The sequence below is a fragment of the Podarcis muralis genome, chromosome 6, assembly GCF_964188315.1.
Source record: "Podarcis muralis chromosome 6, rPodMur119.hap1.1, whole genome shotgun sequence".
NCBI lineage: Eukaryota > Metazoa > Chordata > Lepidosauria > Squamata > Lacertidae > Podarcis > Podarcis muralis.
Genome location: NC_135660.1, coordinates 100,826,152 through 100,848,692, shown reverse-complemented (window position 1 = coordinate 100,848,692; position 22,541 = coordinate 100,826,152). Strand labels below are relative to the sequence as shown.

Below are 22,541 nucleotides of genomic sequence, written 5' to 3'. Positions count from 1 at the left end.
CAAATATATAAAAGGATGTCACATAGAGGAGGGAGAAAGGCTGTTTTCTGCTGCTCCAGAGAAGCGGACACGGAGCAATGGATCCAAACTACAAGAAAGAAGATTCCACCTAAACATTAGGAAGAACTTTCTGACAGTAAGAGCTGTTCGACAGTGGAATTTGCTGCCAAGGAGTGTGGTGGAGTCTCCTTCTTTGGAGGTCTTTAAGCAGAGGCTTGACAACCATATGTCAGGAGTGCTCTGATGGTGTTTCCTGCTTGGCAGGGGGTTGGACTCGATGGCCCTTGTGGTCTCTTCCAACTCTATGATTCTATGATTCTATGATTCTATGATTCTATGACTCGTGAAGGAGCCTTTTTAAAGGCTACGGATCGGGTGCCGGGGAGAAGCGTGGTGCTTTGAGTCCTCTGCTATCCCTGCCGAGCGAAGCCGCATGCCATTCGGCGGAGAGCGCTGACTTCTTCCATTGAGAATTCGGACTTTTAACAACAACCCGTGAGTAATTTGGAAATCGGGTTCAAAAGGAGAAAAAAAATTTTTTTTTCGGATTTGAGACGAGCGGGGGGGGGGGGATCCAAAAAGGAAGTCAGTCCCCCTCCCTACTGTAAACATTCTAAAACAAGGATTGGGAAACCAAGGCCCAAAAAGAATGGTATTTTTGATAAAAACTAAGAATTCCATGATGGGAAACTACAAGAACTGTGCTGGAGGAAGAATTGAGGGAGAAGGAAAACGTAACCCCCCCCCCTGGGAACCGGGGTGATTGAGGAGAGAGCCTGGTGAAAAGAGCCGGAGATTTTGACAGCTGTCAAAGTAGCTGTCAAAGTCGGAATTTTAAAGAGGATTTTATTACGAGGACCTTGCTGGTTAAATTTGTTACAATTTGTTACAATTTGCTAAGACTTGGGGACATTACAAAGATGGTCGTAAGCGGGGGGAAAAAAAACCTTCGGAATTTTACAGAACTGGTTATCTCCTGGGAAAGCTGCAAAACTGAAACAGTATTTTGTCTACAGGGTGTTCAGACTAAAGGAGACGATAGAATTTTCTATTGAAGAAAGGAAGGGACTGAACGCAAGTTTTTGTTCCTGAATAACAACAACCCCTGCAGAGCTACTAAATTTCTGAATTAGAACGTTTTAGCAGCGGAACAAGAGGAAACTGGACTATAACTTGGAAAGAACAACGGGGGGAGCTTTATAGTTTTACAGTTTTAAAGATTAAAGACTAAGGAATTAACTTTAAAAATAATTCTAAAAAAGAAAAAAAACCTGCAAGGAGTTGGGGAAAAAATGTGATTGATGGATTTAAGATTTCCAGGCAGACAACATAGATTGGTGGACAGGGGGAAATTAAACCGGGGAAGGGGGGGAGGGGAATTAGAATCCAAAGGCTTGTAACTATCTTTTGAATTGGTTTTCTTTTTTCTACTATACTTTTTATTCTTTACATTTCTATTTTGTGGGGTGTTTTTATTATATAAAAAAGGGGAAATTGTGGAATGAAAATGGGGTGGGCCTTGGGGAGAGAACTTTTGTCTTTCTATCAAGGGTATTGATGAGGATTGTATAAATTTAAATTTGAATAATGGGGTAAACAAATTAAGCTTTAAATTAGAAGTGAGAGAAGAAGAGTTTGGATTTGATATCCCGCCTTTCACTCCCCTTCAGGAGTCTCAAAGCGGCTAACAATCTCCTTTCCCTTCCTCCCCCACAACAAACAGTCTGTGAGGTGACTGGGGCTCAGAGACTTCAGAGAAGTGTGACTGGCCCAAGGTCACCCAGCAGCTGCAGGTGGAGGAGCGGAGACGCGAACCCGGTTACCCAGATTACGTGACTACCACTCTTAACCACTACACCACACTGGCTCTTGAGAGCTTGTGGAGACAATAATATGAAAGGGGAATACGGTAGGGGTGGGGGAGGGGGGAGTCCCAGAAAGTGGATGTATGAAAATAAGGCTTTAAATGTACTTTTATCTTTACTTTCTGTATTTTTACTTTTATCTTCTGTATTTTATCTTTATCTTTACTTTCTGTATTTTGAATACTTTAATAAATATTATTTATAAAAAATAAATAAATGTTCCATTAAAATAGCAGCCTGCTAGATTGGTACTCCAATGAAACATTCATTTCCCCCCCAAATGTAGCAAACAAAACTTAACAAAGTACTGAATCAACGCACAAAACCTTAAGAGGTCAAGAGGCTCTGCAGAACAGCTGGACCCTCTGGGTCTAGGCACAGCCACAGCAAGCCTGGCTGAGAGCTGTAGGAGGGCCCTTGAGCAATGGTGGCTCGAAGTAAGAGCAGCTGTGTCGGTGCTCCCTAGTAAAGAAGCAGACTTGCAACTGTGCAGAAGAAAAGGGGGGAAAGGTGCAGCTAGACTGGTTGCTTGGCATGGCTTAGCACTGTCCCTTTTCAGCACTTGCAGTCAAGCGCAGCGTAAGGCCGTCACCAGCCTTCTCAGTGGTTTGGCTGGGACCATGAAGACCCCAGCAGAGAACCCAAGCAAAGCAGCGGAGTACCTCAAGGAACTCAACAAAATCGTCGAGATGCAGCAGGAGCTGCTGGAGAAGATTGAGCAGCAAGTGGCCAAGCTGGATCATGAGAACGCCTGCCTGCAGCTCCAGGCACATGCAGGCTGCTGCTTCTGCAACAGCAGGCAGCCCTGCCCACCTCGCTGCTGCTGGGAGACCTCCAGGAACGCACCACTGGTGATAAATCTGAAGATGAAAGTTCAAGAAACCTCAGGACTCTGCCTATGAACTGCAGAGAAAAGTTGGCAATAATAGGCATGGTGTCTTTCAGGCACACTTGCTCACCATTACTAAGTTGCCAATGCCTGCAGAGGTCCCCCCAAACAAAGTTCCAAAGCCAGGAAGATCTTTGGCCCATCTTGCTGCTCGAAGGCAGACCATTCACCCATTAGCCTCTCCACGGATGGACCAAAATAGGCAACAGACTGCTGGAAACTTTCAGTCACAGTGCAGAAAGGTCTCCAACCTGTTGGCCACAAGATCCGGAACGCTGTCTGCAGACAAACACCGGCTCCCTCAGCCTGAAGCCAGATGAGTGCCACAACCCTATAGTGGCCTTTGACTGGACTTAACTGTTCAGGGTCCTTTACCTTTTTCCTTTACTTGCATATAGGAAAGGTGTGCATAGATTTCCTCATCATCATTATTACATCTATTATGAAGGTGGTGGGAATAGGTGCCTGCTGTTTCAAGATTTCAAGGGTTGGTTTCTAATTTTCAAATTAAATCTCTGGAGCCTCAGTGGAGGAAAGGTTTGTTGCCGTCTCCCCACCCGACTCCTTCATAGCTTTTCAGGCTGGAAATGGCTTGTCTCATTCAACACCACATGAACCTAACCACTCAGCTGATGAACAGAAGTGTACCTGTTCTCCTCATGCAGATATTAAAGGATATGCACAGTATCCTGCCTCTGACAGCAGCGGATGCTCCAGAGGAAATACATGAGACGCCAGAGGGTTAATGAGAAAAGGAAATGGTTGCCACTGAGCTTGTTAGAGGCACAACTTCATTTGTTATTATTTTTTTAAAAAACCTCAAAGTCAAATATTACAGAATAATTTCCCCATTTACAGTGGTGCCCTGCAAGACGAATGCCTCACAAGACAAAAAACTCACTAGACGAAAGGGTTTTCCGTTTTTTGAGTTGTTCCGCAAGATGAATTTCCCTATGGGCTTGCTTCGCAAGACGAAACATCTTGCGAGTTCTTGTGCGTTTGTTTCCTTTTTCTTAAAGCCGCTAAGCCGTTAATAGCCGCTAAGCCGCTAATAGCCGTGCTTCGCAAGACGAAAAAACCGCAAGACGACGAGACTCGCGGAACGGATTAATTTCGTCTTGAGAGGCACCACTGTATCTTTATATTCCCATTTATAAATCTGGGGCGGTGGGGAATCAGAACTAGCTTAAGGATAGAGGGTGGTGGTGGGCAACCAAGCAAACAAAGCACAAAAGGATCAAGTAAGCACAAAAGGATCAAGTTGCTCATGGAACAAGAACACTATCACACTGTTCCTATAATATAATTCTTATTATGTTTTACTGAAAGCAAGGTGGTCAGAAAAACTGTTCATATGCACTTCCTTCAGCGAAGAAAGGATGAGATGGTGGTGTTCCACAGGAAAGGCAAAACAGGAGAGGCATATAGGGCCTGCCTTAAATGTCAGGTGCCACCTCCCTTTCTCGTAGTTTTCTCTGGAGCAGCTGTCCTGTCCCACCCTCCCCCTCCAGATCATCATGGGACAAGCCAACTGCTTCTTCTGGCTGAACAGGAAATTCCCACCCCTCAACTGATACCTGGGAGTGCCTCTTTTTTGCATATGCAATACTGCATTAAATATGGGGAAGAATATTGGCTTTAGTTGTTACAAAGTCATGGCCAGCATAACATAGCCAAATGCACATGGCAGGCCACACTCTGGATCTTGTTTTCTCGACTGGGCAGGAAGACCAGTCCCTGGTTGTGGTCAGATCACTTCCTGTTGAGATTTAGGATGTCAGCACCTTTTCCTGTCCTCAGAGGCTATTAGGAAGGTCTGCCCTCGGAGGCTGATGGGATTCTAAATGGCTCTGGGGTTTTTCCAGCTGATATGACTGGTGCTCCTGTCCTCTGACCTCTGGAACACCCAAATGGCTTGGGCTATTGACATGATTGCCCCTGAGTGCCCTCTCCCACTTCATGGAGCCCAATTGGCCCCCAGGTATACTCTGGAGATAAGGGTGAGGAAACAAGCTGGGAGATGGCTTGAACACAAGTGGAGGAAAGATTCGAATGACTTCAACCGAACAATGGCAAGAGCTCATTATCAAACCTACCTAGTGGCAGTGAAGGCAGCAAAGAAGGCATACAGTGGTACCTTGGTTCTCAAACACCTTGGTACTCAAACAGCCTTGGTTCTCAAACACCAAAAACCTGGAAGTGTTTTCGAACGTTTTTTGGAAGCCAAATGTGGCTGTCAGCTATTGTTTCCGGGGCGCCTGCACCAATCAGAAGCTGCGCCTTGGTTTTTGAACATTTCAAAAGTCAAATGGACTTCTGGAATGGATTATGTTTGGCACTTTTATTTTTGCTATTTATTTTGCATCTTTATTTCTGAGGCTTTTTTGGTTAATTTGTTTTTGTGACTGTGTGGAACCCAGTTCAGCTACTGATTGATTGATTGATTGATTGATTGATTGTGTGACTGCAGAAATGGATAAAATCCAAACAATGACTATCATCAGTGCAGGTAAGAAAAAAAAAATAATTTTAAATTTTATCATCTACAATACTGTCTTATTTATTTTATAGTACTGTACATTGATTATTGCTTTCATTTTATGGATTAATGGTCTCGTTAGATAGTAAAATTCATGTTAAATTGCTATTTTAGGGATTGTTTTTAAAAGTCTGGAACGGATTAATCCATTTTGCATTTCCTTCTATGGGAAAGTATGCTTTGTTTTTGGAACACTTTGTTTTTGGAACGGACTTCCGGAATGGCTTAAGTTTGAGAACCAAGGTACCACTGTACTTTGCTGCCTCCGTGGCATCCTCATTATGTTGTCTGGCAGAACTTTTCTGGGTTGTACGGGGCCTTTTACAAGCTGGCCCAAAGGAGGTGATAGAACCAATGGTAGCTTGCTGGTAGCTTGCTGTGACTTGTTTGCAAAGCATTTTGAGGATAAAATTGCTTGCATCCACCAAGACCTTGACTCTGCTGTTATAGCAGATGAATCTCATGGGGTGTCCAGAGCACAGTCTAGTCCAGTTGTGTTGGATGAGTTTCAGCTGGCTCGTGGATGTGGACAAGGTGCTCGGATCAGTCAGGGTGACCACTTGCCCCTCTTGGCTGATAAAACCAGCAAGGAGGGAACAGCTGGCTGGGCCAGGGAAGTAGTCATTAGAGGGGGAGGCAGTGGTAAAACCACTCCTTAAGAAACCTTTCCTGGATTCAGAAAACCTAACTACTGGCCAGTTGCTAATCTCCCTTTCCTGGGCAAGGTTCTGGAGCGAGTGGTCACAGACCAGATCCAGGTGCTTTTGGAAGAAACTGATTTTGTGGATCCTTTTCAATCGGGGTTTAGGCCTGGTTTGGGAACAGAAACAGCTTTGGTCCCTCTGTCGAGACACACACAAGGGAAACATGTCCCTGTTAATTGTTCTCGACTTCTCAGCGGCCTTTGATACCATCCACCATGGTACCCTTCTGGAGTGACTCTCCGTACTAGGGGTGGGTGGCACCACTTTGTGGTGGTTCTATTACTTGGGGAATGCTATTCAGCCCTGTGGAAACCGCAGGGCTCAATCCTATCGCCCATGTTGTTTACATGAAACCGCTGGGTGGGGTTAGCCGGAGGTTCGGAGTATGTTGTCAGCAGTATGCTGATGACACCCAGCTCTATTTCTCCTTTACATCTGCAGGTGAGGCAGTGGAAGTGCTGGACCAGTGTCCTGCCTCGGTAATGGACTGGATGAGAGCCAACAGACTGAAGCTCAATCCATATAAGACTGAGGCACCCTAGACCAGATGGCTGGGAGGTTGCCTGCTCTTGATGGGGTTACACTTCCCCTGAAGGAGCAGGTTCGTAGCTTGGGGGTACTCCTGGATCCTTTGCTGTCGTTCGAGGCTCAGGTGGGCTCAGTGGCCCAGAGCGCCTTCCATCAGCTTCAGCTGGTGGCCCAGTTACGCCCCTATCTGGACAGGGATAGCCTAGCTACTGTTGTCTATGCTCTGGTAACCTCAGGGTTAGATCACTGCAATGCGTTCCACGTAGGGCTGCCTCTGAAGACGGTTCGGAAACTTCAGCTAGTGCAGAATTCAGCGGCCAGGTTGCTCAGCGGAGCAAGACGGTTTGAGCATATTACACCAATCCTGGTCTGACTGCACTGGCTACTAAGTAGTTTCCAGGCTCAATTCAGAATTCTGGTTTTGACCTATAAAGCCTCAGGACTGCAATACTTCAAGGACCGCCTCTTTCCATATGAACCTACCCAGACCCTGAGATCATCTTCAGAGGCCCTCCTTTGTGTGCCCTCTCTTTGAGGGGTCCGGATGGTGGCAACGTGAGAACGGGCCTTCTCTGCAGTGGCTCCCCATCTGTGGAATGCTCTCCTTAGGGAAGTTTGCCCAGCACCTTCATTGTACACCTTTAGGTGCCAGGCAAAAACGTTCCTTTTTAACCAGGTCTTTGGTTAATCCGATTTACATCATATGCCCTTTTAAAATGTCTTTTTGTGTGTAGGGGGCGGTTATTGGGTTGTTGGTTTTATTTTTATTATGTATTTTGTGGTTTTATATCTTGATTTTATTTTGTGAACCGCCCTGAGATCCCCAGGTATAAATTCAAACACTACTACTACTACCGAAAGCACGCAGGGCAAGTAGATAAATAGGTACTGTTCCAACAGGAAGGTAAACGGTGTTTCCGTGCGCTCTGGCTTCGCCAGAAGCGGCTTAGTCATGCTGGCCACATGACCCGGAAAAACTGTCTGCAGAAGCGGACAAAAGCCTGTAAACCGAGATGAGCGCCGCAACCCCAGAATCGTCTGCGACTGGACTTAACAGTCAGGGGTCCTTTTACCTTTACTAAGGGGGACTGAGAAACAGAGAATGGGTTGTATGTGAGGATGGATAAGTATTTTAAGATGCTATTATTCTTTTATTTGATATACTTTTTAGGGTTGTTGAGAAGAGAGAAAGACTAAAAAACACTTTGGCAAACTGAAAATGCTACTGCGAAAAAGTAGGATGGTGCAGTCAACACTTTGCGCAGGCTAGCCTGTCCCATCAAGCAACCACATACTGGATTTTCGAAGGACCTACAGTCAAAGTCCATTTTTTGTAAGTCTTAATATTCTGGTTGTATCCACACCCCTCAGAGATAGGCAAGCTGGATATGGACTATTTATTCTTAATATTCTACATCAGTATTACATGTATATCCATTCCATTTTTCCTCTAAGGTGGCATTCAATAATCTTCTTTCCTACTTACCCTCATAACTATCGAAGGTGAAAAATAGATCTGACCCACTTGTGGGTAATTGACCAGAGTCAGCTGGGTGCCTAGATTCAGAACATGGGGCTTTGCACACATGCCAGGAGGAGAGAGTCTCTAGGCGACAGGAGCAGGGGGCTACTAAGCAGGATCTGTTGATGATGATGAAATCCACAGGGTTACTGTTGTCCTTGTCACCAGAGGGATTTATTTGGCATTCCAGGCACTCTTGTTGCTGCAAGTGCATTGCCATTTAATTCAGGGTAGAGAAATGAGTAAAGCAAACGATAATTGAAGGGGGGGGAAATACTCTCAGAGTTAACCAGCAGCATAGCATGGAATATAGGTTGTTGTGCCTTTTTGCATATCCTGTTTGGTCTGATTTAAAGCTCTTGTCCCCCCCCACACTTTACCCCTCCAGCAATGGGACAGCTTCTGATAATCGGCTGTCCCACTCAAAACAGGAATGTGTAACAGTGGTGGGGCAGTAGTGATGTTTTTTATCCAACTCTTATCTGCCAATTCTTTTTAACATGGCTTTCATCACTTCTGACGGTTCCCTCACTATGAGAAGTAAAGTTACAGGGGACCAAGCAGAGGGCCTTCTCGGTAGTGGCTCCCGCCCTGTAGAACACCCTCCCATCAGATGTCAAGAGAATAAATAATTATCTGACGTTTAGAAGACATCTGAAGGCAGCCCTGTTTAGGGAAGTTGTTTTGTTTTTTTTTAAAATGACTGATGTTTTAATGTATTTCTAATCTCCTGTTGGAAGCTGCCCAGAGTGGCTGGGGAAACCCAGCCAGATGGGCTGGTTATAAGCAATTAATAATAATAATAATAGTAATTGTAATAATAGTCATTTGTATTCTATTTTTTGCCACATTATTGTATTCCCCCCCTTGTTTTATTTAAATGAAAACACATTAAAAGAGGGAGGCAAATGGATTTTTAAATATGGATGGAGCTTCAAAAGCAGTTTTGATAGAGTATGGGGTGATGCTGCTGTTAAGGGGAAAAGGGAGACTATTGTATCTGATCTCTCATCATGAGGGTAACATATGAAATGACATGTAGTCCCATAATTTCAGTGAAAGAACAATGCATCCAGTGAATGCATTTATTTATTCATACTAGTATTTATATACCACAATATAAAACCCATTAAAAGGAGTACAAAACAATAATTGAAATGAGTAGCTACTGAAGGAAATTCTGAACAACCACTTGGGCCTGTTGGCATTAAAAAAAAAATCTTCAAGAGCCATCTAAAAGTCAAAAGCAAGGAAACCTGCCAAATCTCTGTTGGAAGAGTATTCCACAGCATGGGACCAGCAAAACCTCTTTCCACTCAGTAAGGATGGTGGACTAGAAGAAGACTAGAGATTTAACTTCCTTAATATTACCGCTTCAAAAAGATATTTGGTATGTAAAAGAGGGGAGGAAGGGCCTTTATCCTGCCTCCTTACTGAGTGGGAAGAAGTGTGCTGCTTGAGAGCAATGAGCTGGGGGAAACCGCATGGTGTATCTATGGCATGCGTGTGTGCCTGTGTGTGAAACACTTCATTAATAGCAGTGTTCACATAAAATACTGGAAGCCCAGCTACGGTTTAATGTATTTGTCCCAAGTTTTGTAGAAATTAAAATGTACACCAACACCCTATTGCATGAATTACTGAACCAAATTATTTAAGTCTTGAATAAATGACAGAACAAAAATAAGCAAGCTGCACTACATGTGCATGTAATAAGGACAATGTCACTAATATTACAATCCACAGAGGTGACATTTCCAAATGCCTATTCAACTTTTCTGTGTATGAAAAATCCAAATCTTTCTTCTCTTTAGATTCATTTGGCCTTCTTCAAGGACAGCCAGGTGCACAGACTCATCTTACATTACAACGTCTCACAAATCCCTTATTTAATCTTCTGGGTTTACACTGCTTTTTGAGCTAGGGTAAGCGGCAGCATGAAAATGCTTCATGTAAATGTTGCTTTAATCCTATGAAAGCCACAAAACAGGCCTAGCTGAATGAGCAGGAAACTGAGCTCAGGAACTCTCTGTGACCTTGATTGCACTGTCGCTCTTGGCACCAGCATGGTGGCCACAAGGTCATGCTGAGGACGAGGAAAGCGACCCAGTCTCACTTGTAGGACCTCCTTTGTATGGATCAGCTGGGCCAATCTGTGTTCTGTGGTGTCTGATGTTTACAATGCTTTGAGCTCTAGGGTTCGATTACACATCTCTCCAATTGCAGATAGATTACAGAATTTCTATCCCCAAATTTGGATGTGACATCAGTCCAATGTGAAATTATTCTTTATTGCTTTTGGTTTTAAAGTATTTTGGAGGGTGGGAAATAAATAGAACAATGCAGAAAGTTCAAACAAACAAATGAGTGAAGAAATTATTTAAAAACACTCCATGTGTCACCACTCTCTTAAAAAGTACCAAGTACCAGGTCTGTTAACATGTGTTGGTGGTAAAATGCAGGGCTTGGAGGACTATCATTAACGTGGCCTCTGGGAAAACACAAACGCACTTTCTGAAATTAAATCTTCAAGTTTGCCCACCGCAGTCAGTTGCTGGCATGTTAACCTGTAGCTGAGGCCTCTCATCCAGTGCCAATGCAAATACTAAGGAACAAGAAGAGCAAAGATCCTTTTTTGTTGTTCAGTAATATTAAATCACAGAAAAGGGGAAAAGAGATAGCAACACTCAAATTTTAAACTCAAATACATGCGCACAGGATTATTTTTCACATTGTCTAAACTGTACTTGCTTAGAAACTTCTTTTTTCATGTTTGTAGAAGAAAAAGATAAGAAAAAAACAACGAAGACTTTTCTCAACAACAATGTACACATTGTTGTAATCTCTCTGCTTTTTATTACTGACCTTCAACATAATACAGGTTTTGCAATAAGTATGGTTTCATGATCAGTGTGGAAATGCAGCCTAGTTCCCACAACTGTTTTATTGGCAAAAGTAAGAAAGGGCTCGGGTCAGTTTGGAAATTAGTACAAGAATATAACTTGAAATTAGAATTGAGAAAAATAGAACTGAACAAGAAAAATTGAGGCTTGAGCAAGAATTGGAAAAAGAAAAATTGAGGGCTGAGGAAGAAACTGAACAATTTAGGCTTGAGCAGGAATTGGAAAAAGAAAAACTGAGGGCTGAGCAGGAAAGGGAACAGCAGCGGTTTCAGTTAGAGAGGAGACGGTTGGAATTAACAGTTTTAGAAAATCGTAATAATAGTAATAACACTGATGGGCAGAATCAACTAAAGATAGATTTAAAACGCTTTCCTGAGTTTAGAGATAAGGATAGCCCAGAAGCATTTCTAGTATCCTTCGAGAGAGCCTGTCACGATTTTCAAGTGAGAGAGGAAGATAAAATGATGATCTTGAGAGCTAGAATAAGCGGTCCTCTAGCCAAAATATACGCTCAAATGACTGAGGAAAAATCCCGAAATTTTGATGTGTACAAGCAGTTAATATACACACGCTTTGGGATTACCTCAGAGCAGTTGAGAAAAAAATTTAGAAGTGAGACAAAGGTGAGGGAGGAAACCTATGCGCAGCTGGGGGCAAAGATAAAAACTTACCTCACAAGATGGTTAGAGCAAGAGAATGCAGACACGGTACCTAAGATTAGAGAAGTGATAGCGTTGGAGCAATTTTATGACACAATAAATGGCCAATTGAAGTACCTGATAAAAGAAAGGAACCCCAAGACAATAGAGGAAGCAGCTGGTTTAGCCGATAAAATAAATGAAATCAGAGACCACAGATTTGATGGGCCAAAACTTGGTGGGAGATATTGGGAAACAAACAAAAATAAATTTCATCAAACCAAAGGAAATATTACCTCAGAAACCGATAAGAGAAGCAGCCCCTCATCAAAAAGCCCACATGAGAAGGCACACACCCATACAGAGTTTACTGAGGGAAAAGTCAATAAAACAAGTTATACAGGACCTAAAGACATTTCATGCTGGAGATGTGTAAAATTAGGTCATAAAAGTTTTGATTGTAAGCCAGGAAAAGAAACATCTAGTTATAGCACCACACAGAAACAGACATATTGTATCCAGCCTGTGGAGCAGGGGCCAACTAGTCAGGTTGTCAAGGAAACGGACAGGCCAACTAGGCCCGAGCCTGCTGAGGTAGTAGAGGCCCAAGTCCTGCACTGTTATGTGATTCAACAAGATAATCTCTTGTTGAAGAACGCTGGAGAGTATATCTGGATAGACGGAAAAAGATATCTCGGGTTAAAGGACACGGGATCGCAAGTCACCATAGTCCACCCGGAAATAATCAGGAATGAGGCCATAATTCCAGGAAAAGTGATGAAATTAAAAGGAATTTCGAAACAAGCAGAGATCCTGAAGGTGGCAGAAATAGATGTCAGGTTCAAAAACTGGGCAGGGAAGTGGCAGGTAGCCCTTTCGGAAGAAATTCCCGCCCCTGTGCTCATTGGTTGGGACATTTTAGAACATGTGCAGAGTACTTTCATAGTTACCAGAGCAAAAGGGAGACCACAGTCACCTAATCCTGAGGGGGTGGATACAGTAGCAGAGGCAAACAATGCTGAAGGACAGCAAGGGGATGATCAGTGTGAGGAAAGAAAAAACACCTTTTTGTTTCCTTTGACTAAAAGTCAAACCCCAAGTTTTGCCAAAAAGCAAAAAGAAGATACTGAGTTACAAAGGTACTTTGAGGCAGCCGAGTCGGAGAGGCCATTAACTCCTGAGTGCCCAGAACGGATTTGTTTGAGCAGAGACCTTTCATATTGAGAAGTCCTTGCCCCACCATGGGGGTGTGTGTGTGTGAAGAAGTGAGAAGTCACTTAGTAATCCCACATGAATACCGAGGCAAAATCCTGCAGCACACAACAGTCTATTTGGAGCGCATATGGGTATTACACGTACAAAACGGATGTTGCAGGAATATGAATCCTTGTTCAGTAATATTCCAGGAGTGGCCAAGGGTGTGGAACATCGGATAGACACAGGGGAAGCCAAACCCATTGCTGTGAACCTCTACTGTATAACAGGAGGGTATGTGGAGAAGGTTTGCAATGAGGTGCGGGACATGTTAAAAGCGGGAATTATTGCACTTTCAGAAAGCCCTTGGGCAGCTCCTATAGTGCTATTGGACAAGCCCGATGGATCAGTACACTTTTGTTTGGATTTCAGAAAACTGAACCATGTCACCAAAGCAGATGCGTATCCCATGCCATGATTGGATGATCTGATAGAGACCAGTGGGCGATGTCATTACATCACGTGTTTAGATTTAACCAAAGGATATTATCAGGTTAAGATGAATCCGAATGACCAAGAGAAGACAATCCATGGACATGACTTAAAGAAGAAATTAGTTTACCCTATAAAAAAGAAAAATCTAGCTTGCATGTGGTATTTCCAATTTCCAAACACACCTGAGAATTCATACTTGGCTCCCCTTATTGCCTATATGCAGGAGGGATAATAGGAAGCAATGCCATTTTTGTTGTATACTATAACTGGGGCCAAAGGAGATGTGTTCTAACCTTTGACAGCAGCAGAAACAGTTTCTCCAGATCAGTCCCATATGGACAATCTTGAGGTTATAGAGGTACAAAATATCTGCTGCCAAATCTGCATTTGATAAAAAGGATTGCTGAAGGAGGAACGGCTAAGGGAGCTGGGCATGTTTAGCCTGGAGAAGAGGTGGTTAAAGGGTGATATGATAGCCATGTTCAAATATATAAAAGGATGTCACATAGAGGAGGGAGAAAGGTTGTTTTCTGCTGCTCCAGAGAAGCGGACACGGAGCAATGGATCCAAACTACAAGAAAGAAGATTCCACCTAAACATTAGGAAGAACTTCCTGACAGTAAGAGCTGTTCGACAGTGGAATTTGCTGCCAAGGAGTGTGGTGGAGTCTCCGTCTTTGGAGGTCTTTAAGCAGAGGCTTGACAACCATATGTCAGGAGTGCTCTGATGGTGTTTCCTGCTTGGCAGGGGGTTGGACTCGATGGCCCTTGTGGTCTCTTCCAACTCTACGATTCTATGATCAGAGCATAGCCCAAATCCATCTTGCATGCTGTCAGTGTTTACAGCAGACCTTACAAATGGAACATTAAAAATATATATAATGCATGTCTGAAGTAAGAGATATTAGCCCCAAGCTAGCATTCTTAAAGTAACAAAAGCACGGAGCAGGAGACTGGGAACTTTCAGAATTTAAAACTAGATCATGGAATCATTTCAGACAATGAGAACAGTAAGATGATGAGTAGAAGGTACTCTGAATATGATTTATTATCCTCTTACATGCAAACTTCCATATTTTTTTTCATTTACAGCTATTTTCTATAATCTTGATAAAATTCAAAACTGAAGAATAATTATAGATTGGAAAGTGTTTATAGTGAGTTTGTCATGCTAAGAAATTATAGTATTTATTCTAAAGCAAGGTGTGCTAATAATTGACACCGCTTTAAATGCTTTTGTTCTTTCTAATTTCTTTTAAAGAACAGTATCCCAGTCTCCTCTTCTTTTATTCTTTTTATTGTTTTATTCCATCTATTATCCTCTTCAAAACTGATTTTCAATCTGCTAATTATGGACTCAATTTTTAGGACTCCTAACAACATAGGCCATTACATGAGAGTTATTTTGTATGCACTTCATAATACTGGATGGCAATGTTTTTCAGAAAACCACCATTATTTTGGCATCCTTCTCTTGACATCTTTCTCCTCAGTGTTCCTTGCTGTCTATGTAATATACCGTATTTTTCGCTCTATAAGACGCACCAGACCACGAGACGTACCTAGTTTTTGGAGGAGGAAAACAAGAAATTTTTTTTTCTGAATCTCAGAAGCCAGAACAGCAAGAGGGATCGCTGCACAGTGAAAGCAGCAATCTCTCTTGCTGTTCTGGCTTCTGGGATAGCTGCGCAGCCTGCATTCGCTCCATAAGACGCACACACATTTCCCCTTACTTTTTAGGAGGGAAAAAGTGAGTCTTATAGAGCAAAAAATGCGGTATGTTTAGAGGTTTGAAGACTGCTTGAAGCACATTGGTGCTGCTTCCTACAATGACTGTCAGGCTGCTTGAAATTCTAGAGTTGGCAAAGTAGGAGAAGAAGTAATGAAAACAAAGGTGACTGGTGACTTTGTAGATGTGAATACATCATCTACAAAAATAACAGTAAATGCTTCAATAATGGTGAAGAAAAAGGGATGGGCCAATGGAGAACACAAATTAGAATCCTTTGTTCAAGGGACGTGGGTTGTGCTGTGGTCTAAACCACTGAGCCTCTTGGGCTTGCCAATCAGAAGGTTGGTGGTTCGAATCTGCATAACGGGATGAGCTCCCATTGCTCTGTCCCAGTTTCTGCCAACTTAGCAGTTCGAAAACAGGCCAGTGCAAGTAGATAAATATGTACTGCTGTGGCGGGAAGGTAAATGGTGTTTCCGTGCACTCTGGTTTCTGTCACAGTGCTCCGATGCGCCAGAAGCGGTTTAGTCATACTGGCCACATGAACCAGAAAAGCTGTCTGCCAACAAATGCCGGCACCCTCGACCTGACAGCGAGATGAGCGCTGCAACCCCATAGTCACCTTTGACTGGACTTAACAGTCAAGGAGTCCTTTACCTTTACCTATTACCTACCACAAGGTTTGTATCAGTTCTGCGCTAAAAGCCAAAATAAGGGGCGTAACCCCAAACTACTGATGAACACCAAATTATTAAGGAAATCACATTTGTTTTCTATCTTGTAAAATACTGCTACAACAGAAAAGGCAAGTATGGTAATATCAAATTATTAGCCTTAAAAAAACAACAACCTAGTTGGTTGTAATTAGCTTGTAACTTAGTTTAAGAACAAAGACATGAATGATGAATTTGATTTATATTGATGAATATTGAGATAGCGAACCAGCAAAGTAGCAATGTTATTTCCTTAATATTAATCAGGCAGTGTGATATCTTATATGTTTGGACATCTGGTGTGTTTGGTCTTACTCTCCTGTAGAGGCTATGAGACACGGAAGTGGAATTCACAATGCAATAGAAATGAACACAGTAACTTTGATTACAATTGATATATCTTTCAGCCAAGCTTTGGCCTTAAAATTGCAGAGGAATAGCTAAGTGACAAGGGTGTGCATATAAACAAGTAATAATAATATGGGAATTATTTAGAAAGTGTGGATTTTGTTTCAATATGAGAGCCAAACTAAGCTCTCTGAAGTTGCTAGAAATTGCTCATGTATTATCAGAGCACGTTCAGTGTTTATCCAATTCATTTAGTTGTCAGGAAACAAAAAGTATTTTATTAGAGAAAGCTGGGTGTCACAGTCAATAGGGAAAACTTAACATTGACTAGCTGTGGTGGGTCTTGAACTTTGAAATCATAAAAACAACCATCACTCTGAACATTTCATCATTTTAAAGAGCCTGCTTAAATGGCCTGCTCAGCAGGTGATACTGGTAATTGCTCTGCTTTAACTTCTAGTGTGCTGGTTTACTCCCACTTTGACTATAAAGAAGATAAGAAAGTGCATGACTACACACACATTTATTAAAATTATGAGAAATACTTCAAGGATAATGTTTAGTCCAGGACTTCACTTACGACAGGAAATACCCAATTTCAATATTTTGGTTATTCATCCACTAGTCAGAATGACAAATAAGTGGGTGAAACCAGGCTGCAATATGAACTTAAGCCATAATGTGTGGAGAACAGACAAACTGATTTATTCTTAGTCAACAAGAAAATCTATGCTGACATAAAATAGTTTAAGCTATGCTATGGGAACTAAAAGCAATGAAAACAAAAAATTGAAAACTATTTTTAAATGGAAGGCATTAAATAGCCAATTGCTAGAGAGAGAAGGGACTATTCCTTGAGATTTGCCAATGTTTTGAAATTTTACCGAGTCAATTTCTTGACAACTTACAAGAACAGAATCAACAGGAAAATGGTATTGTAGAAAGCAGGGTACAGCACTGCTGCCTGACAGTCCCCTACCCTCTCCATTGCCATATAAAGAGTAGAGGTGGCCAAGGAGAATGGACACTAAGGGTTGCTTATAGGAAAGAGACCTGTCACCAGTGGAAGCACATTGACTATCGGGGCACCATCACCTAAGAAGGGGCAGGAGACAGGAATCATGCTTCACAGGTGGCCATCTGTTCATCTGAGCCCATGCCCCATGCCTTCACATCAATGAGCAAAATCATCAGAATTTGCAGGCATGTGTTCTGTATGAAATGGAACTCTACAGCTCATTCCAGCTGTTGAAAAGAATATCCTCATTGTAAACCAATGTAGGCATTCCCAAAATTTCTCATGCCTGGATATGTTAGAATATTTTTAGCTGCTTGCCATGTGCCCACAAAACATGTACCTTGTTCCTTTAATATGACAATGCAAACACATTATTACTAAAATCATCTTTTTGCTTTAAATTTGTTGCGAACAAAATAGCAGGTTGGATCCTGAGATGCTAACTTGAGGAAGTTTCTTCCCCCCCTGCTTCCTCAGCAGCCTCCTGCATCACATGCCACATTGCTCAGGAGCCTGCCCCCCGCCCCACAACCAACTGGAGAAACTCTTCGGGGTTGCAGATGGCTGCAAGGGGGGGGGAGGGGGGAGCTTCTCTTCCTTGAACTTAAGTTATCTTAGGATCCAAGCCAATGTCTTTTATTAAGTTACTCTATAAATTCAATAATTTAGGGATTAATTGTTACTGCTAACCAACATAATACCCTTCCACTAAACAAAACAAAACAAAACAAAATTATGCAAGGAAGCGTAATTCCTTTCTGATGCTGGAGCTGAATCTTCCCCAAGGACTAGCAAAATGCTGACACTTTCAGTTAAAACTATGCTCTACAATGCTTTCTCTAAGTGTTTTATATTAGTTCATAATGATTCACACTGCACCACAGAATTGCAAGTGCAACTCTGCAAGGTAGGATTGGAAGTCTGAAGCAGGCAAACAATGGGCTGGCTTGACCGATGGTCTGACTTGGAAAAAGACTAATCATATTCAGCTAGGACAGTTGCAAAGCAAATACACTTACAAATGCACAGAAACACCTAGCTGTTGTAACTTTTTACAATGCATGGCGGGTAAGGACCATAGGTTTAAAATGAAAATATTTCATGTAGGTAAATAGATTCTCATTCCCTATATTGCCACTACAGGATGAAAAACACCATTGGTGGCTGCCTAACAACACAGAATTCCCTTAACACTAGAGTATTGGCAAAATCAAAGCCTGAACATTTTCCAGAAGAACTATAAAGCATTTTTATTTGATTCTGTGCTAAGCAAGCATGAAGTAATTTTAATTTTATATTGGTGTTTCAGTATGAATTTTATTAATGTCCTTTTCAAAATCTGGATAGTAGAGTTGTTATTTGTAGGTGTGGAATAGGGCAGGCAAACAACCCACAGAAAAAAATATTGTATGCATTACAGTGGTACCTCTGGTTATGAACTTAATTCGTTCCGGAGGTCCGTTCTTAACCTGAAACCGTTCTTAACTTGAGGTATCACTTTAGCTAATGGGGCTTTCCACTGCCGCAGCCACACTATTTCTGTTCTCATCCTGAGGTAAAGTTCTTAACCCGAGGTGCTACTTCTGGGTTAGTGGAGTCTGTAACCTGAAGCTTCTGTAACCTGAAGTGTTTGTAACCCGAGGTGTGTGAAACCCGAGGTACCACTGTATTCTGTGATATGCCATTAACTTGCTGTTGGAACATAATTAATTACCTTTAATAATTCAATATTATTACAATGATTCTACAAACATGGGGCACAATCCATTGATTTCAGTGGGAAGCAGAGCTTCATGTTGGGTTGTGCCTCATGCATTTACAGTCATCCCAGCTGCTTACAATCAAAGCAACTGGTGATAGAGATGGCAGGTTGACCAGAAAATGAATTTATTTTAGAGAACGTGTACAACCATTAAGCTTGCATTAATATATCCATAATTTAAACCTTAATGGTGGAGGCTCCCTTTGTTTCTTATGAAGAACTCAGATCTATAGTGAATAGATAACAAAGCCCCTCCAGTTCTTAGAACCCACATGCTCCCCTTATCTGTAATTGACCAGCTTGACAGTTGCTATTATAACCATAACATCCCCCTATTGTCAAGGTAAATTTCTAAATTCTATATTAACAAAGAACCCTCGTAAAATTGCTCACTCCCTAGACAACAGAAAAAATACCAATGTTTTTAAACATTCTTGCACACTCCACAACATTTCAAGAACATAGCTTCTTGTTTGTGACCACTAGTTTATGGAATCTAGTCACACATTTATACATATTTTGTGTTGGTACATGAACTTTCTAAACATATGACTCTGGAAAAGGTTGGAAATTAATAAACTTCCATTTGTCAGTGTGTTAAGAAGAAAAGAATCCATGACATAAGTAGGCAACTGATAGTATCCTAGTTTTGTTTGTGCTGGAACTAGTGGTCTTTGCTTAAACTTGGTAATTACACCAGTATGACATTTCACATTTGCACAAGAAGTCTTTTTTTGTTTACCGTATTTTTCGCTCTATAAGACGCACTTTCCCCCTCCTAAATAGTAAGGGGAAATGTGTGTGCATCTTATGGGGTGAATGCAGGCCCCATGGCTTCAGTGAAAGCAACACGAAGCGCTCCGGAGGCTTTGAATTGCTTTCGCTGAAGCCAGGAGAGCAAAAGGGGTCGGTGCGCACCGATCCCTCTTGCTCTTCTGGCTTCGCTTCACTGGAGAGGCGCTGCACAGCTTTCCCTCTCTGCGCAGCACCCCTTCAGTGAAGCAGGAGGAGAAATGCGCAGAGAGGGAGAGAATTTTGTTTTCTTGTTCTCCTCCTCTAAAACTAGGTGCGTCTTATGGTCGGGTGCGTCTTATAGAGCGAAAAATATGGTGATTCCTAATCAATAGCATGTGGCAGGGATACACAGTACACTCTATGATTCATGCCATTCAGCAAAGCTCCCAGAACATTTACTGTACATCTTCTCAAAAGATTACACAGAGCTAATAATTTCTCTCTAGCATCAACGTCAACTGTCGTGTAAGACTGCTGCTTACCCTTTTCTGTTCCTTGATATATTCCATCAGCTCTTCTCTTGTTTGCTTCACAGCTTTTTCTATAGCTTTTTCACTTTTTTCTTGCTCTTCTAAAATGGCTGCTTTTACAATTGACTATGAAAAAAATAAGAGTTACAGTGTGTAAAGAGTTTGCTTCAAATATTCACCCTCATATACATAGTGAGATAAAGGAGATTTTCCTCCTCTCACACACCTGCCTCAGCACATAAATGCTTTGGACATCAGCTTCTGAAAAATAAACAAATATCTTTGCAACACATGGTTATTACTTTATTACTAGCCTTAAGCATTCCTTGTTGCTTTACAATAACATTAGAAAGTAGCACTTTCTTTACTGGCATCTTCTTCTTTGGCGAGTAAGATTGTCTTCCATAAACACGGTTTTAACAGTGTGTCCGTAAGTGATTGTGGAGGCTAATTCTGGATCCACACGTCCTTCCACAGTGGGGACATTGGTTTCTGGATGCGAGTTGATCACGGTGTGGATTTGCCAGGCCTGCCTTCCTCTTAGCATGTTTCTCCCTTGTGTCCTGAGTTCGAGTGTCTTCAAAGCCCATGACACCTTTTGGTAAAGGCTGTTCTCCAACTGGAGTGCTCGCAGGCCAGTGTTTCCCAGTTGTCAGTGTTTTATACTACATTTTTTTAGATTTGCCTTGAGACAGTCTTTAAACCACTTTTGTTGACCGCCAGCATTACGCTTTCCATTTTTAAGTTCGGAATAGAGTAGTTGCTTTGGAAGACGATCATCAGGCATCTGCACAACATGACCAGTCCAATGAAGCTGATGTTGATGAATCATTGCTTCAACACTGGTGATCTTTGCTTCTTCCAGTACACTGATATTAGTTTGCCTGTCTTCCCAAGTGATGTGTAAAATTTTTCGGAGACACCGTTGATGGAATCTTTCGAGGAGTTGGAGGTGGCGCTTATAAGTGGGCCATGTTTCACAAGCATATAGTAAGGTTGGCAGTACAACAGCTTTGTAAACAAGTATTTTGGTTTCCCTGCGAATGTCCCAGTCCTCAAACACTCCGCACTTCAGCCAATTTTCAGAAGGGCAGCCAATTTTCAGAAGGACAGTCCACAGGGCATTACGATTTACAGTGTCAAAAGCCTTAGTCAGGTCAATAAACACCATATACAGGGGTTGATTTTGCTCTCTGCATTTTTCTTAAAGCTGTTGAGCAGTGAAAATCATGTCCACTGTCCCCCTAGAAGGCCGAAAACCATTTTGGGATTCAGGAAGGGTCACCTCGGATATTGTTATGAGGTGGTTTGCTAAGATCCTTGCAAGAATTTTGCTGGCCGCAGCTAATAGAGAGATGCCTTGATAGTTTCCACAATCAGTTCTGTCACCTTTCTTAAAGAGATTGATAATTTTGGCATCCCTAAAGTCTGCTGGGATTTCTCCACTTTCCCAGATTTTTTTAATGAGCTTGTGAAGTTGTTGTGTAAATTCAATTCCACCCACTTTGAAGATTTCGGCAGATATCCCATCAGGTCCATTGGCTTTGTTGTTTTTCATTTGGTTAATAGCTGTACACAACTCTCCCAGATTTAGAGATATTGCGAGCTCATCTCTAACTTGTTTTTGCGGAATTTCTGAGAGGACCTCAGCAGCTATGGGGGAGTTGCGGTTAAGGAGATGTTGATAATGTTCTTTCCAGCGCAGTGCAATAGCTTCTTTATCTTTTAGAAGTGTGATACCATCTGCTGAGCGTAGGGGGCATATGCCATGATTTATTGGCCCATAGATGGTCTTTGTGGTCTTCTAAAAACCCAACCCAAACCCCAAAAGTCCCATAAAGGTAAAGGGGGCCCTGACCATTAGGTCCAGTCGTGACTGACTCTGGGGTTGCAGCACTCATCTCGCTTTATTGGCGGAGGGTGCTAGTGTATAGCTTCCGGGTCACGTGGCCAGCATGACTAAGCCGCTTCTGGCGAACCAGAGCAGCACACAGAAACGCCATTTACCTTCCCGCCGGAGCGGTACCTATTTATCTAGCACTTTGACATGCTTTCGAACTGCTAGGTGGGCAGGAGCTGGGACCGAGCAACGGGAGCTCACCCCATCACGGGGATTCGAACCGCCAACCTTCTGATCAGCAAGTCCTAAGCTCCATGGCGATCGGCAAATGGTAACGGGGGCAAGATCATGAAATCTGGAAGCCCCTAGTCATCATGAACCAGCACATGGACGGTGGATACAGATTCAGTTGTTCCGACTCAAGGAATGAGGGAGTTGAGCAGCTTGGCAGCTGTATCCATGACTGATCAGCCCTTTTTAGGATCTACTCTGCTCACCCTGAAAAGGGGGAGGGGCTAGAAAAGGTGCCCTAAACATAGTTTGCCTCCCTTTTTCCATAACTGGATTACCGCACCCAGTCGGGTCAC

General features: G+C 42.4%; 1 protein-coding gene across 18 annotated transcripts in view; it reads right to left on the bottom strand.

Annotated features, from left to right (window-relative positions):
- The window catches only part of CCDC91 (coiled-coil domain containing 91), a 143,253-nt gene that overhangs the window by 7,470 nt on the left and 113,242 nt on the right, over positions 1-22,541 (bottom strand). For 17 of the 18 annotated variants that reach the window (XM_077930843.1, XM_077930844.1, XM_077930848.1 and 14 more), the window contains one exon: positions 20,127-20,240. The exons of the other annotated variant lie outside the window; for it this stretch is intronic. In XM_077930843.1, coding sequence (XP_077786969.1) covers positions 20,127-20,240 — 114 coding nt within the window. The remainder of the gene's footprint in view (positions 1-20,126; positions 20,241-22,541) is intronic. 18 annotated transcript variants of the gene reach the window in all.